This window comes from Betta splendens, chromosome 14 (assembly GCF_900634795.4).
Source record: "Betta splendens chromosome 14, fBetSpl5.4, whole genome shotgun sequence".
Classification (NCBI taxonomy): Eukaryota; Metazoa; Chordata; class Actinopteri; order Anabantiformes; family Osphronemidae; genus Betta; species Betta splendens.
In genome coordinates, this window is record NC_040894.2 from 15,809,202 (window position 1) to 15,827,239 (window position 18,038).

The 18,038-nt window shown below is 43.4% G+C and overlaps 1 protein-coding gene across 7 annotated transcripts in view; it reads right to left on the reverse strand.

Annotated features, from left to right (window-relative positions):
• Positions 1-18,038, reverse strand: part of ntm (neurotrimin) — a 337,950-nt gene that overhangs the window by 212,628 nt on the left and 107,284 nt on the right. For 2 of the 7 annotated variants that reach the window (XM_055514684.1, XM_055514685.1), the window contains exon 2: positions 8,626-8,717. The exons of the other annotated variants lie outside the window; for them this stretch is intronic. In XM_055514684.1, coding sequence (XP_055370659.1) covers positions 8,626-8,674 — 49 coding nt within the window. In that variant the 5' untranslated portion in view covers positions 8,675-8,717. The remainder of the gene's footprint in view (positions 1-8,625; positions 8,718-18,038) is intronic. 7 annotated transcript variants of the gene reach the window in all.

Here is an 18,038-nt window from a genome sequence, read left to right on the forward strand (position 1 = left end):
CAGGTCAGTTTGTTGTGGAAGTGGACGCCTCCAACACGGGCGTGGGAGCCGTACTCTCGCAGCGAGACCCAACCGGAGGTAGGCTTCACCCATGCGCGTTTATGTCTAAGAAGCTGTCGCCGGCCGAGCGCAACTATAGCATTGGGGACCGAGAGTTGCTAGCCATTAAAGTGGCCCTAGAGGAGTGGAGGCATTGGTTGGAGGGGGCGGAGCAGCCGTTCCTCGTATACACAGATCACAAGAACTTGGAATACCTGAAGTCGGCTCGTCGGCTAAACTCACGTCAGGCCCGGTGGGCTCTGTTTTTTAGTAGATTCAACTTTCACCTGTCTTACAGACCTGGATCCAAAAACACCAAGCCCGACGTGCTATCCAGACTCCACGACTCCCTAGAGGAGACCACGGAACCCGAGACCATATTGCCGGCAGAGTGTCTGGTAGGGGCGGTCTCTTGGGCGGTGGAGCGCCACGTCAGGGAAGCAGCACGAGACCTACCAGTTCCCCCGGCTTGCCCTCCGAATCGACTATTTGTTCCACCGGACCTTCGGGGAGAAGTAATTCACTGGGCTCACGCATCCTCGGTCAGTGGCCACCCAGGAGCTCCGCGAACCTCCTTCAGGGTGGGGGAGAGGTTCTGGTGGCCATCCATGAAGCGGGACGTACGGGAGTACGTCGCCGCCTGTCCTACCTGCGCTATGAGTAAGTCGCCTCACCAGCTCCCAGCTGGGCTGCTCCATCCCCTGCCCGTTCCGTGCAGACCTTGGTCGCACGTGGCTCTGGACTTTGTAACCGGTCTGCCACCGTCACAGGGAAAGACGGTGGTCATGACGGTGGTAGATCGGTTTTCGAGATTAGTGCACTTTATTCCACTTCCCAAGTTACCTTCGGCAAAGCAGACGGCGCAGGTGATGCTGGAGAACGTCTTCAGGCTCCACGGGTTCCCCAGGGACATCGTCTCCGACCGAGGGCCCCAGTTTGTCTCCCGCTTCTGGAGGGAGTTCTGCTCGTTAGTGGGAGCTGAGGCCAGTTTATCCTCTGGCTATCACCCAGAGTCCAACGGGCAAACGGAACGAGCCAACCAACAGCTGGAGGTGGGCCTGCGCCTCCTAGCATCCCGAAACCCAGGATCATGGTCCCAGAAGCTGGTCTGGGTAGAATTCGCACACAACACCTTGCCCTGCACTTCCACCGGCTTAACCCCATTTCAGTGTGCATATGGTTTTCAGCCGCCGCTGTTTCCGGCTCTGGAGCAGGAGGTCCACGTTCCCTCGGCCCACGCCTTGGTCCGGAGGTGCCGGCAGACATGGTTACGAGCCAGGAAAACCATGCTATTAGCCCAGGCGCGCTACAAGGCAACGGCCGATCGCAGGAGAACACCAGGCCCTGTCTATGAGGTCGGAGACCAGGTCTGGCTCTCGACCCGGGACCTACGGTTGCAGGGACAGCCGCGTAAGTTGGCACCCAAATACATAGGTCCATACACCATAGCAAGGATTATTAACCCTGTGTCGGTGAGACTTTCTCTGCCCAGAAGTCTAAGAGTCCACCCGACTTTCCATGTGAGTCGTCTCAAGCCGTTCCGGTCCTGCCCAATGGTCCCTCCACACCAACCGCCTCCACCACCTCGGGTCGTGGAGGGGGCTCCGGCTTACACGGTGCAAGAACTTCTGGACTGCAGACGAAGGGGAAGAGGACTCCAGTATCTGGTGGATTGGGAGGGATACGGACCGGAGGAACGCTCCTGGGTCCCCTCTCGGGACATTCTGGACAAGTCCCTCATCCGGGACTTTCATGCGGCGCACCCGGAGGCCCCTTCCCCGGGAGGTGCACGACGCCTCTACCAGGCCGCGACCGAGGGGTCGGTACCCGGTCCCTCCTCCTGAGTCCTCCCTCCGCCCGCCCTGGTCGAGAGGGGGGGGGTGTGGTTCTAATGGGCGTCGTGGAAGACGCCGTAGGGAGGGGGGTACTGTCAGATCTCCAGTTTCACTTCCTGTTTTAGTTTAGCAGTTTCCGGTTTGTCACATCACTCTGCCTGCGCTAACTTTACTTCCGGTTCTTATTCACGCACCTGTACCCTATTCATCATCACTCCCCAGGACATTTAAGCACCACCTGTGACAGTTGTTATTCGCCAGATCGTTGATTCATTGTTCTCACGTTCCAGCATTTGTCTAGTTCAGCTTCCCTGTTATCGACCCTGTTACGTTTTTGACCATTGCTTCTCGTCTGATCCTGACCACTCTCGTAAGTCACTCTGTTACTGAACTCTGCTCGTTTCTGGACCTGTCTACGCCCGCCGATTCTGTTCCTGTGATCTGAGCCCTTTCTGGTTTTGACTCCCGCCTGTCCTCGGACCCGATTTTGCCTAAGCCCTGTGGTGTTGCTACTCTGTGAATGACCTGGACCGTTTTGTGACTTGGATTCTGTCATTAAAAACTCTCTTAACTATATCCACTGTCTACCGAGTCATCGCTGTGCATGTGGGTCCGATCCTTGCCGAAATCTGACACATAGAACACATTATACAGGACAAAAGATGTTCCAAATGGGTCTCAGACACTTGAATATTTGCCCTCATTGTACAAATAACACAGCAGATAGATTGCTACAAGCAGGTGGGCTACTCCAGTTGCGGTCCCCATTGGGCCCTGGGCAGAGGTTGGCCCTCAATGCACATCTGCAGAGTATGTGTAGGTTTGAGTGGCACACTACACGTGGCGAGCAAGAGAACGAGAGAATGGCTAAGTGTGACAGAGGGGTAAGGGTGGTTCTGGGTGTGCTGCTTGTTGTGCCTGAGCAGCAGTACTGCAGTCCCTGGGTCTCACCTATCTATTCATGGATAGGGGTTGCATGGGGCGGTTAGATGGGGAGCAGAGCTAGTCTGGAACCTGGCTCTGCGGACCCCGGTACCCTGCTTCCTGTTGGGGGACCTCATCTGTATAATCTGTTATTAACAGGATTAGTATTAAGGTCCCACATGCTCAAACAAAGGAGGCACTGCGGCCTGCATGTAATGTCTTCATCCTGATAGTAGTGCGTGAGAACAATGAGATTTCAAATCTGAGCGCCAAAACCAGGCGCCAGGCTGGGGAACCATACCTGGCAACCCCGCTGAGACGTCCGAACTCCCCGCTTATACAAGCGACAAACGGCGGACAAACTTGGACGTCAGCCACCCTGATCGGATAAACCAATAGGATGGGCGTGACCAAAAACATGATTATAAAAAGCTGCCGCGACCGAAGACTCGCCCCTTGTTCTCTCCGACCTTGTCCCTGTCCCTTGTTCTCTCCGCGACAGATCGTCTCACCAGGATCGAGCAACCTTTGCTCTCCTCGTCCTCTCTGTTGCCTCCATCCACCCGGAGCTTCCCTCTGCACCGGCACACCTGGAGCCTCCACCGCACCCAGCAGCTCAACCAACGTGGACATGGTCACAGAGAACGGGCCTGATCACCCGTCTACTTCCGGCCACATGGCAGGAAACCACCAGCTTAATCGTCCCACCACCTCAGCTGAACACGACGCGATCACCGCAACGCACACCTGGACCGAACCGCAACAGCGCAAGCATGCACGCACGCAATGCCGGATCTTCCCACCAGGATTGAGCAGTAAGGCAGAGGCATTCCTTTTAAGTCTGAGCAGAGTAGAACTCTTAGGGGATCAGTAATTGTTTTATTGTTGTGCTGTTGCTGAACATGCGATCTGATCACTGTGTATTTCCGCAATCATGTGACTGTAACGCTGTTATAGATCTGCGTGAATCTAAGAGGTGCACGTTGAAGTGCTGTAATTTGTGATTGTGCTACTTTAAGTGCTTTATTGTGGTACTGTGTGGCACTATTCAACCACTGCACGCTTCTGACTATATTGCCGAATATAGCCCTACGTGTTTGAGAGACCGCAAGCCTTATTCACGCTAGTCCCACTTCACAGTTGTGAGTGTGAAGTTGTGACTTGCTGAGTTATCCAATATAGTGTTGACACTGGAGTTAATAAAGATATAAATCATCCTTATGAACTGGAAAAGTAAAAAAAAAAAGCAGTACCTGAACAGCTTGTTACAGTAGATTACACCACCTTAGACACATTGTCTGCTTCATCAAATCCATGACCAAAACTATACTCTGATTGATGCGTGGAGCTCGGGTGCTGCGTCATGTATGGCACAGTGTTGGGGGGTGACTGGTGGTTGGGGGTGCCTGCCTACCTAAGGAACCTGGACAACGGGACTGGTGGATTCTGGGCTTGCCGCCTGGGGGTGGAAACCTAGATGACCTGTGTCCGAGGGAGTCCCTCCGGGGGTGCCTGCCTGTGCCCGGAGGGGTGTCTCTCCCCTGGAGCGCTGCCCCTGCTTGGGTGGGGAGCTGCCTGCCCTAGCGGTCTGATGTCCTCTGGTAACTGCTCAGGCCTGTTGGGGGGGGGGTTGGCGGACTACTCGGGCTGTGACCTTCATTGGGCCCTGGGCGGAGGTTGGTCCTCAATGCACAACCACAGAGTATGTGTGTAGGTTTGAGTGTAGCACTACACAGGGCGAGCATGGGCATAATTGAGCGAGAGAATGAGTAAGTGTGAAAGAAGGGTGAGGATGGCTCTGGCTGTGCTGCGTGTGGTGCCTGGGCAGTAGTACTGCGGTCCCCGGGTCTTGGCTGTCTCTTTTCTCAGTTTTAACTGCAAAAAGACGTTTAGGGTGGGGGGGCACTGTCCAAGGGACACACTGTCAGCCAGCGATCGTGCTCCTCGAGGTGTCACCCACCTTCAGTGCACTTTAGTTCCAGACACTCACGTCCAAGCTGGGTTGCAAGGTTTTGGGGTGCCTTTTCTGCTGCCCTCTGCTTCTCCCGGGTTGGGGGAGTTGGGCGGGGCTTGGTAGGAGCTGCAGTCCCTGCCTGGGGCAACATGGGCGGCAGGCCGGAGACCTACCCTCCCCACGAATGAGATCAAGCGAATGGTGTGGGTGCGAGAATGTATCGAGAGTGCATTGGTTCACGTATGATTGACTTGTTTGTTGTGAGAGAGTTTATGATGTATGTGTGTTGATGTACGTGCGGGTGGGTGTATGCATCTGTGTTTGTGTGAGTTTGTATGCGTGTGGTGCGGTTGGAGTGTGGGGGGTCCGGTTTTCCGCCCGGTGTACGTTGATTGTCTGCCTGGGTGGTCTCTTTTCTGCTGACCCCCACCAATTGCTGGCCTTGTGCTGCAGGCCGCTGTGGCGCCAGGGGATGAGGTCTGGCTGATCGGGTAGGCCCCGCTCCGCTCGTGTAGTGGTGGTGGACTGTGGGTGGGCCCCACTCGGGCTCCACTCTTTCAGGCCGACCCTCCCACTGGGGGGAGTGTTTGCCCCTGGTTCTCATGGGGCGGACAGCGTTGACCCACGGTGGCCCACTCTGACCTCGGGTGCTGCCTCTGTGGCTGCTGCAGCTCTGTCTGGGGGGCTCTGTGTAGGCGGCTTGGGTCGCAACACTTGCTCTCCTGGAACTGAAGGTGCGTGGGATCCCTGGCTGCTAGGATTCTGTTTTTGCAGCACTGGAGAATTGAGTCGGCTATGGTACGGAGTTCACCCTTCAACTAACTTAAATACAATTGAGAATGTATTGGCTATTCCAAATTGGTTATTGGTCCCTGGCAACAGGGTGGTGTTCCGTAAACTAAGTAATTATTAATTCAATTAATAATTATTAAAGCAATAATAGTTAAGTGTTTCACTTACCAAACGATAGACCTTTGTCATACAGTTATATATATTTAAGCTGATAACCAAAATTTGTGAATCTAAATTATAAACCAAATTGGTATCTCCACTCAGGAGCTATAAATCCAATTATTATAATTTGTGCTCCTCGCATATCCCCAACATAATTGGTGCAAACCCGTGTGAGGTTAATCAAACTCAGCCTTTTTGAGACTAGGTGGTGTTGCTAATTCACTTGGAACTACCACAACCCTCACATTGCCCCAACATTCCAAACTACATCTCTCCACACTCATTCACTTAGGTTTACTAACCTTGTTGTGGGAAACTCAACACCTGAGCTGATAAACAGGCTTTCTAAACTTAGCTGTAAGTATTACTGGTACTTCCACACCGCTTAATCCCATATGCGAGGTTGCGGGGGTGGCTATGGGCGAGAGGCAGGGTACACCCTGGACAGGTCAACAAAGACAAACAACCATTCACACGCACACTCATGGGCTCACACTCTCAACAGAGAGAAGCCAATCAACCAAATGCATGTTTTTGGACTGTGGGAGGAAGCCGGAGAACCTACGCAAACACGGGGAGAACATGCAAACTCCACACAGAACATGCAAACTCCACACAGAAAGGCAACTGGGCCGCCTGAGTTTGATTCCCCCGTCGCTCTGAGGCAACGGTGCTACACCGCACCACCGTGCCGCCCCCCCTTAACTGGTACTTATCACTATCAATATCAATAATGTGTGATTATGGTAGTTGTGATATTGAATGTCATGGCTATTATTAAGTATTATGAGATTATGTATAATGCATATGTATATGATATATGTATATGTTTGTATGAGTGTGTGCACATACCTTAACACTATTATTAGTATTAATATTAATTTAACAGTTAAACCGAAGGACAGCAGTTGTTTAGTTATGAATGTGTCAGCCTAAGGTACATCTTAGAGAAAAGAAAAGCATCAGGTAAAGGCTTAAGCACTAGGTCAACACAGTTCAGCAAACAACATGACAGGAGTGTGGAGTACTGGCTCTGCTAAGGAGAATCTGGTATTACAAAGGAGTAGTGGAGATAAATGTAAATACATCAATCATTGAGAAGTTAACTTTCCACACCCACACTTAATAACTGTGGTAATTGAGTTTCTGATATTCCTTTTTGGACAAAAGTGATACAATAGGGGTTTAATTATTCTGTAAATTCATAACTTGATTTAGACCTAGATTATAGTTTGTTGTGCTTGTTTTGCTTTTCCTTACACCTGCGATTACAACCATACTACCTAGAAATGGGAATTTCACAACATTTCATGTTTGAGGCCACAATTGTGGCCACAGCAGCACGTTCAAAGCAGTTCTGCTCTGAGAGAAAAAACATTGCAGTCTATGGAGGAGAATCATTCGCTGTCTGTAGATTCACACAAGAGTACGCATGTCATGAAACAAATTGCAGAGTAACGCCTCTAAGCGTTGTTGTCACGCTGTGAGTGGAATGTTGTTCATCTGGCAGAGTGACGATAAAGATTCAATTAACAATGCCATGAATGCTGGGCAGTGATTAGCGGCTATTACAATAATATGTGATTACTTATTCCGGTAGCAATCCTAGAGTAGCAACATACCTACATCATGGGTTTCCGTACATTGTGACCTGTATTGCTACATGTCTTCCTCTTACGGGCAAATGTAAGTGTTTCAAGTAAACCCAGCAGCTAAATCAATGTTTGAATTTAACCAGCCAAGAAGATTAAAAGAACATTATAGGATGCTTGTTTATTTACATGTGTACAGGTAACTTACTCATGATGTATGAATGTAATGTATACATGTTCCAAAAGAACTGCCCTGCTTATTTCTGCTTGATTTGAAACAAATGTTTTCCTCCTATATTATATCTATTGCATATTTATTTTACAATTTTATTTATTATTTCAATCATTATACTGTAAATGCATTTAATAATTACACAGTAGTGTCAGCAAGTGGCAACTACTGTAAAGAGTTGAGAAAGTATTGGTCCTAGTTGTTAGATATTGGTCCTTACTCAAAAGCTACACACAGCTGATGAGAGACATTTGTTTTCAAACTCTCCACTTTGTAATGTGACTTGACAAAGATGATGTTCTATTGTCAGTATTCAAAACTCTGTGCTCCGTATTGGTCAAGTGCCATGTGGTCACTTTCCGTGCGTTAAATCTGCTACAGAGACATTCAAAATGTTAAAGCACGTACAGTACATGCTGGTATTAAATTATTACTATTTATTCATTTACAGCAAGTGGGAATTTTGTAAAAGAATGTGAAAACAAACGAGCAATACAGTTTCTGTAAGGACACAGTAGAAGGGATTTTCTGGCCTGTAAAGCATGGTGGTTTGGAATAGGCTGACTATTACAGTACATGCCTATTCATAATTTTAAATGTCCCTTGAAAGCACACCAAGAAAAGTATTAATGCAAATTTTGAATAGTCAGTCAGAGAAATGCTTTAGTGCCGCTAATAAAAGAGCAGATGATGCTTACATATGTAAAATGTTAGCTCTGAGAGTCCTTCCCAACAGATTTTACAGATTTAGGGTCAGGATCTTTTTAAAAGCAGGAACAAGATGATCTAGTAAATCTAAAACTGAAGAGTCTTTCCTACAGTATGTATTGCTGTACTATATAAAACAATGTCAAGTCAAAGCAGCATAGAGCATAAGAAATAAAAAGCCTTGGGCTTATGATAATTTTCCTCATCGGAGTCTTTCCCTATGAGTATTAGTCTGAGATATCAGGATGTCTCTGTTTTTTTAGCATTCAAGTTTGAAAGGCTCACTTCACATAGGTATGTAGGGGAAAATTGTGGCAAAGGTGAAATAACTCAGTTAGTCACTATGAAGAACTCAGTAGCAGTTGATCAAACACTTAGAAAGATTACCTTTAAACCACAACCTTGTCTTAGTTTGGTTAATTCTTCTTGCTCTCATGATGTCAGCGTCTTCCTAACCCAGCCAGGGTATTCTGTGGATGCTGAAAGGAAATAATATACCTGGTTTTCAAATGCTTACATATTGTATTATCTCACAGTTCCCACTGTGATTGGAAACATGTCAAGGTTTCCACTTTCAACATGTCACCAGAGATGCACCTTTAGAACACAATTCATTCATTTTGCCTGTAAGCCCATTTATATAAAGGTTTTTATTTTGGCCTTGTGTTCTCTGTGCACTCATAAGCTGAACTATATCCTGCCAGGTACAATATGCCAGCCTTGCACACCACTCATCACTTCCATGTAGTTTTGGAATTAATTAATCAAAAGAATCTCCTCCCAGCTCATACACATGAGCCAGCACCTTGCCACAAAGCAACTGTTGGACCTCCATGTGAAACAATAAGGAGTTATGCTCTGCCTCCATTTTCTCATGCAAAGATGCCACCTTCTAAAAGACTTAACAGAGTTTATCATGCACACAGGATCATCCAGCACAGTCTGCTAGGAAAGGTCTGGGCAACATGTTTGTCACAATGCAACAGTTCATAACATTTTCTAGCCTTTGGTTTCTCCAAACATGGCTGTGCTGCTCCATCGGTGCAGGTGCTGCTGCAGTGTTTTTTGTGTGTGTTTGTTTTTTGTCTTTGTACAAGTTAGGTCTGCAAATTCCTTGTTGTATTTTTCTGGCACTACCTTATAAATAAAAAAATGTTTTCTTTAAATTAAGCCTCCATTCACAAAACACAAATTGTCCAACAGTTGAGCATGTTCATTGAGTCAGTGCAGTGCAAACGTCCCGCTGAAGTGAATCCTTTCCGAAACAACACTTTCGATGTCTTCAGATATCAATATGTCTGGCAGTAGTGTTATCTGAGAAAGAAAGACTCAGTGATTTATTTTACAGCATCAGGGCTGTCATCCTTTACAATGACTGAGAATACAGGTAGTATTAATGCCTCTGTCTGCCAGTTTGTACAGTACATATGAAAGCAAACATAGTAGTCTGTCTTGTTTGGAGATGACATTTACACTGGATCACGACACTGTTGAATAGCATAGTCCCATATACACCCTACAGCTTTTGACATAAGCTTTCCAACTTACATTGTTCCTTTTCATAAACATATCCACTGTTGTTGTTCCTACCGCTCAAGCGTCACTAAATCTGTGCTCAATTAAGAAGGCTGCCTAATCTCTCTAATCTCCAAAAGGCAGTTGCAACTCACTGTGCTCCTGCCTGGCTGCATTTCTAGCACCTTAAACAAGCAGCCCATAGGATTCTCACCTTCATGAATCACATTGAGCAAGTGTTGCCTTTCAGTCTCTTCAAGCCAACAGAAAAGCAGAATGATGGCAGTGATCCTCATACTGTCATTTTCTGTCTTTCCAGTATTGAAACTCAGTGGCCTAAGAACTGGTGGAGTTATGACTCCACACTTACAGGAATCACATCACTGACCAATCAACACCTGGTTTCCTGTGAGCTCTTCCTACCGTAAGTTCCATCGACTGAGGCTTTGTCACACTTTTCTACACAACAGCACAAGAGTAATTTCTAGACTTAACTTTACTACTGTGTCTTATTTTGCTCTTTATTTTCAGCACTGCAAGAGCAACTGTAATTACAAGAAAAATGCCTCAATATTTCAAATTTCTTTACATCATTCACTCGCACAGGTTATTGCAAGAAGATGTGACAAATAATTTACTTACAAGCTGTAGAATGTGCAATGAAAGGTTGTTGTAATAGGTTTTTGTGATTGAAAATAATAAATAAAAATAGAGAAAAACTTTTTCTAGTTCTAGATTATTGTATTTGTATAATTTTTGTATTGTGTTTATTTAAAAAAAGTTTATATCATTTGATCAGCATACATCAGTTTGTCATGTTATAAAATGATTCTTCCCTGCTTATGCCAAATCTGCTTTTCAAATATACTGATACACTTTTATAACTCAATTGTAAACGCAAATGTTCAAAATAAGTGATCAAGTAGTGTAAACTTGTGTTTGTTTTTTAATAGAAAACTCTACTAACAAGTTTCTGTGACATTTCTTTTTCTTTTTTAGTGAATTAAACTAATATTTGATGACCTTGTTTCTTCTTAAATCAGCAAGACTTATTAAGTAAGCAACACAAGTTTTGGTGGTGTTGTCACATGTTTGTGTCTCCATGGAGACAGGATTCGAAGCTTTGTAATTGGCTGCTTTAAAACTGTATGAAAACGACAGCATTTCTGTTACTAATGTGGTATCATTTAGTTTATCCAGCCGCCTCACTGACTGCTAGTAGACTGTAGTTCTCTACGACACTGAAAAATCAACGTATGACTAGTTCTGAGTAGATTATAATGCTGCTAATTTAATTTATTAGTTTGTGATGTTACACAACTGTCTGGTACAGCATTCATAGTATATTGTTTGGCATAGTTACAGCATGTCTGGTTGAGAGTTGAGGGTTCCCGGGTCGCTGAGCATTGTGGGGGATGTGTTGGACAATGTTGTTGGTTTGGGTGACCCTACCTGTGCTGTGATGAGTCAGATGTTCCGAAAATAAAAATAAAACATTTGACTTTTAAGTTCATAAACTTAAAAGATTTGGGGCAATCAGTTGCTTAATTTTTTTTAGTTCTGTTACTGTAACTAATCAGGGTTTACAGTGTATGTTTACACACAGGAGCGTACACCAGTGGCGTCAGCACACAGCAGTAACTCTGGGTTTGATATATTATAATTTGCTTTGTGTATTTCAAGCCTGTGCACAACCATCAGTTTGGGGTTCTGTATTTACTATATTTAAGGAAAAAACAAAAATGTATTTTTGTTTATTTATGCAGTAGTTTATACTGTACACCATTTAGTGCATTTTGTGGGCTCATACAGGCAGCAATGGTTTTGGACTTGCACAGGCATGACTGTTCCATTCACATTAGATCAGGTTGCTTCTTAGACTACAAATAATGTGTTCTTCTACAAATGCAGTATACAACGTAAACAAGTATGTTTGTTACATTTACTAGAGCATTATTTCACTCTATAGCCTAAAGCTTATGACTCAAAATGTGGTTTTAAACTTCAACTTCTGTCACTTACACAAGGAAGATTTATTCTTACTCTGCTGCGCTTGGAAGATACTTGTAAGTTTCAAGATCGATGTTCACACTTCGGACCATAATAGTGTGAATTAATTGCTACGGTGCAGTGTGAGAAACATGGTGTTGTAACCAGGAGGCTTTTAAAACACTCACTTTGGAATTCGGACCTTTGATGGTGTGCCACATTTCCACTTGACTGCCTCCACAGTGTGGACAACCTTAGCTGTGTTCCAGTTGTGTCTTCACATCATTAAAACTGATACTGAGTAGCCATAACAGCTGGCTAAAGGAAACCAATCAAAGTTAGTCAAGCAAGAAAAACCCAAGAAAAAGTCTAATTTTTCCCAATGAAAAGAAGAATAAGAGTGCCTATGTGCTTATAAAATAATTTATTATAAAATAATTCACCTCCTCCCCTAACTAATTTGAAAGCAGTGAGAAGATAAAAACACTCTGCACATCAGATAATTTCGTGGGTTGTCTCTTTTTATTCATGATAACTGCAGCTTTTACGTGTTTTTTTGCATTGTTTTTTTGCGTTGTTTCTAAAAACAACACGTTATTCTACCATTGCTGTTACTGAACTTATCATTTTACCTGCATTGATTGCATAATTCAGTGAGTAATGAATAATTAAAGGAACTGAAATTGCTTACTAATTGCTTTTTATCAAGTATATTTCAAGTCTGGTAATCACCCTCTAATTGATGAAAAGCACAAATGAATAATTACATGACTTTAAATCACCAGCCTGAGGAACTGCTATGTCTGTGCAGCTGCAATAAACTACACTGAATGTGGAACTTGAATGAAACAACTGATTGGTATTTATTTTTAAAGCCCTGCATTTGGTGTATCACAGTCAGTTAAGATATTTAACTGTGGCCTGGTAGCGTAGTTGGTAATGGTTCGCCCTCGGAAGGCAAAGGTCCGTGTTTCGATCCCAGTCTGCGGAATCAGGTGTGACCATGAGTGAGTCACTTTACACAAGCTCCCCGAGCGCCGTTCACTATGGCAGCTCACTGCTCCCCGCGGGGATGGGTCAAATGCAGAGAACAAATTTCCCCACTGTGGGACTAATAAGGGTTAATTTCTTCTTCTTTCTATTTACGCTTTTAAGATAGTTATCAAGACCAGACTTACATTCTGCTCTTAGCTTCTGACTTATTATGGTATATGGTGGTTTTGCAATATGATAGTCTCTGATTTTAAAGCTGAGTAACAATAGTGTAAAGGTGGAAAAATAGTTAAGAAATAACAAGGTGATGAAGGTACAGTAATGTCAAAGTAATTTCAGCATAATAGGGATCTAATATCTCAGTAATAACAACATAGTGGGGGTAGTATATGGGAATATAACAGAGTCAATATGATTGAAGGTTAAGTGCTGCTGTAAATATATTTATTAAATATATATTTTTTAATATTATATTTGTTAAATGCAGGTACATTTGCATTTTTTGCTGTTTAACAGATTTTTGAGGGTAAAGATCAAGGCTGAAGCTGGATAGAGAAACACCTTAAAATGTTTCCAGTTCTGACATACACTAAGGTCGCTATGTTTGCAAAGCACCACTCTACCTTCAGTAGTAGTCCTGTTCCTGCTTGGGAGAGACATTGGTCTCGGCTGAACAATGAATGATAACTTTTCCTTTAAAAGGAAACAAACATCACGACAGGGAAGTGACCTTCAAGCAGGTGAGATAAAGCTGAATTTTTCAAAAACCTCTTTAATTATTCATGACACTTACTCTCCACCATGCCCTTCACCAGAGGGTTTTTTTCTGCAATGTTAGTCCTGGGTAGCTAAGCTCATTTGAAGGAGCTTTTATGAGCTTGTTGTATTATTCATCAGAGGATGCCCCTATCTGCATTCTAATGCTGCTCGACATGGATGCAATCAAATTACATGACAAATATATTAACATGTACATCTAAGGCTGCACCCACACACACCTACTGTACATACATATCTACAGGCAGTGCCACACCACTGCTTTATGCAATCCATCTGGGAAATACAGAGCTCTTTGTACATACATGTCTTCATATTGAGTATGCAGCTATTGGCATACAGTCATATCACAGGTGCCCCCTGTTCATTTTGCTTTGCAGTTTTTTATTTCCAGCTTACCTTGAGCTTTGGGAAATTCAGTCCTTTTTATTCTCCAGCAATATCCTCATATCCTTTACGCTGTTAAAGTATGTTGTAAGTAATTGATGCTAAACTGCTGTCTTGTTTGAGGGTCTAATATATATAAATATAACACTATTATATGTATATAATATACAGTATATAATATAGCTATTACTTGATTTTGTAATAATACAACAATTGATGTTCAAGCATTTGATTCAATTATTGTGTCATTGTGTCAGAGAGGATCAACTGAATTTGCAGCACTTGGAGCTGATACACAGATGGCTGTAACAACCAAAGTTATGTATTCAGGGTCAAGTAAGATGCATTCAAAGCTTAGTCCAAGTTTCTGTTTAGCCAGGGTTTACTGTGTGTGCCAATATGCATTGCTGTCGAAATCCACACTGAGATATGGCTGTCAGTGAGGAGCAAGAAGCCAGAGGCGTTCTTACAGGAAAGTCAGAAAAACCGAATTGACAGGCTCAGCAGTCCAATGGAAACAGGTTAATTCAATACCCCTGCTTTCCTTCACCCTGTCTACCCTCCATCCTTCTATGCAGTTATGGGTATATATCTCACAATGCATCCAGATTCCCCGCTGATTTCAACTCGCAAAGGTATCTGTTTCCTGCCATTTTTTTGCTTTTTTTTGGGTGGTGTTGTGCATTCTGTTTATGCATATATGTACAGTATGTGTTAATGACAAGATACCTATATGGTATATGTGTTCAGGCATGACTAATACAATGTGATATTGACTACCAAATATACTGTATTGGGAAAGGCTCACTGTTGCAAAACTGATCAACTACAGACACATGAGAATCAATCACAAACGTCTGGACTCCAGAGGAAACTAAAATAGAGACTGTTTGTTGCCAGCACCTTCCCATCTAATAGTGTCAGACAATAACAGCCAAGACTGCAATAACGAATCGACGAATCAATAATAATCGATGACGGAAATTGAGCGATAATGATTGATTTGCCGTTATCGATAAGTCGGACTGCTCATTTTAAGGCGCATCGCGACGACAAAGTAACGCAGCCACTGGTGAAAGTCATACAAAGTTCAGCTGGTGGTTTGTAAATACTACAGGAGAACGTGAAACACTGGTGTCCCGGATGTAGCAGCGGTGACAAACGCTGTTTATCGTCACGTGAAGACTCTTCATTAAGTGCCGCTGTGTTAAAAGTTACTTTGTTTCTTAATCTGTTCTGCAGCGAGCGTCCGCTGGCTGCGCATCATATCGTTCACTACACAGTGATGAACGGCGCCACCACAGAACAGCGCAACTTAAACGGTGCAGACACTGTAACAGCAGCATTAAAATATGACGACGTGGTTTTTAGTGGTTGTCACCTTTTCCTCTGAGCCAAAAGGAGCCCAGGAGTCTGTGGAGTTTACACGTTCTCATGTGTCTTTTCCACCACAGTCAGGTTGACTGGAGCTGCTGCAGATCTATACCTTGGAACAATACTTTATGCTTGCTTTGTTTATTTATACTTTGGATATTTTGGATATTGAAGTTGTATTATTCAAACGTTGGATGTTGTGTTTTGTTTGAGAAAACAGGAATAATTAACTAAACCGAGACTAAGTACTAAAAAAGCCCTTTACACAATAGGCTACTAAATACTAAACACAGTACACAACGGGCAAAAAATAATAACTAAACTAAAAGCACTTGTAATGGGAAAAATTGTGCCTTTGTGCTTTTTCTTATCCAACACAGTCGTCATGTGCTGGTTAGGTGCAATACTGAACATTCTTACTGTACACATCAAATGATCACAATCTCTCGCGCCCTGTCGTACATTTTAAACATCTGATGTTCTATTTGAATAACTAATAGTTTATGATATATGTTTGTCTTTTACACCCCAGTCTCTGGCTCCATCCTATCTGACAATTCTATTGGTGCAGAGAGACATTCCACCAGAGCCAGAGAAAGGCGTTAAAAGACAGAAACAACTTGAGGATCGTGGGCTCTTTGCATCACACCTTCGTGGTGTGTGCACTGATCTCCCCAGCTGGTTTTTGGTTTGGTTGGCATCATCAACATCCATGTTTTTGATTTGCTTTCTCCGGTATTCTTATTTTCCTTTATTTTTATAATACATCTCACAAAAGACAACTTTCTCATCTGCCACTTAATGGGAAATTTCCACCACACACTATACACAGCAGACACACTATTAAACAGGCCAAGCTAAATACCTAAAGCACGGAACACAACAGGCTGTAAATCTAAATATGGAATTCACAAACCTTCACAAGGACACAGAGACATGACATTCATGAAATCAATGAAAATTCCTTCAACAATCGACAGCAACATTAACTCCTACGAAACACTAATAAAGAGTAAACCAAAAAGGCAGGACTTTTAAACTCATAGGAAGAACTGACACAAATCATAAACCAACACAGACAGGAAATGATGTAGCACCAGAGGAAAATAACAAACGCGCCCCTAGTGGTGTGATGGGCCAATTGCCACATAACTTATTGATAAATTCTGGACTACTTAAATATTTATCCAAATTATTCTTGTCTGTTACATATTTTCTCTTTCTTTCATAGTCACTGGATTTCACATTTTACAAATGATATATCTCTACTGTATATATCTTCATTAAAAGCTGTTTCCCTGTGAATGAGAAGTGTGCTGCTTGGAATATTTCTGTGGCCAATGTGGTCTTTTAAACAATCCCATAAACATGCATTTGTCTCAACTATCAACACTTAGCTTGACTTATTGGCTCTGTCCTATCCTGGCTTGGCCTTTGTGCAATGGAAAACACCAAGGCGAGGTCAAACCAGGATGTTTCCCCTTATCCTGGATATCATAATTCCCTTTTTGTGCAACACCCTTCTAGTGACACCCCTCATGATCAAATGATAAAAAGCATACTATCATTTGATTTCACCTGTCATTGTGCAGATACAGGTAAGAAAGGAAAAATGTCCAATATTGTGTTACTTGTGAGTGAAGCAATGGTAATTGGCTTTTTGATATCTATGTTTATAGATAGGTTTAGATAGATTTTAAGATAAGTTTATTGTTGGGTCTGAAAATACCACAACGGCACTGATACATACAGAGACGAGAACAATATAGCACACTGAGAGCCAACCATAGATTTTACTTGGCCAAGGGGAGTTCGCCTGAGATCTTAGCGTTGTAAGCGCTTCACTCAGAGACCAACCAACTCCAACGAACTTCCCCAAAGCACAACATTTTATTGAAGCTTGTACACGATATGACCATCTTCTGTCAAGCCTTTAAGTGTAACATTTGTACAATCCTCACAATTACATAAAATCATGCTCTGGGTACCAAAATTTAAAGTGCACTAAAGTTACTTTGCAGCCATTAGCTTGTCTGGTACAGCAATCTGCTCTGCAAGTCACAGCACACTGAAAGGCCTTTAAAGATGAACAATGCACCAGTCCTATCCCGTTCTTAAAGAGGTCTCTGTACTGTATGTTCAGTGGCTGTGGTCTGGGTTTCCGTCTCAGAGTCTACTGCACGATAGAAACAGCATTGAGGCAAAAATCAGGGGAGACAGAAATTATGCTGGTGAGGCTTCTTTAGAAATTGTCAAGGAACTGGGTCAGGCAAAATGCAAACCTGCATGGCTACTTTTAGGGGATCATAGAGCACGGGTTTGGAATGGAACAGAACAAGATTAGCAGAATATGAAAGAAATACTGTAGTCTAGTAGGTTAAGCAAAAAGCATGTCTGATTTTACAATTTTCCAAAATGAGCCACATTGTAGCATACATGTAGCACCACCATCAAATTATTTAGTCAGTCCAACTGGAAATTGCTTCATTAATATAATAATGATAATTTAAGAACTATCATTACTACTTAAAATACACCAAAATTAGTATTGTCATATAGTAAGTACAGGAGCTGAACAGCTGGTTCAAAAATATTCAGTGTTATGACTCCAGTTTTCAGGCACCTGGTTTAGTGCTACTTCCGGTTTTAATTTGTTACTACTTTCATTTCTGCCTCACCATGTCTGTATTTAATTACCATCTAAGTCATGTGACTGCAGCAGCTGCGATCCATTCAGTATTAGTCTCTGGTATTTAAGCTCCAGT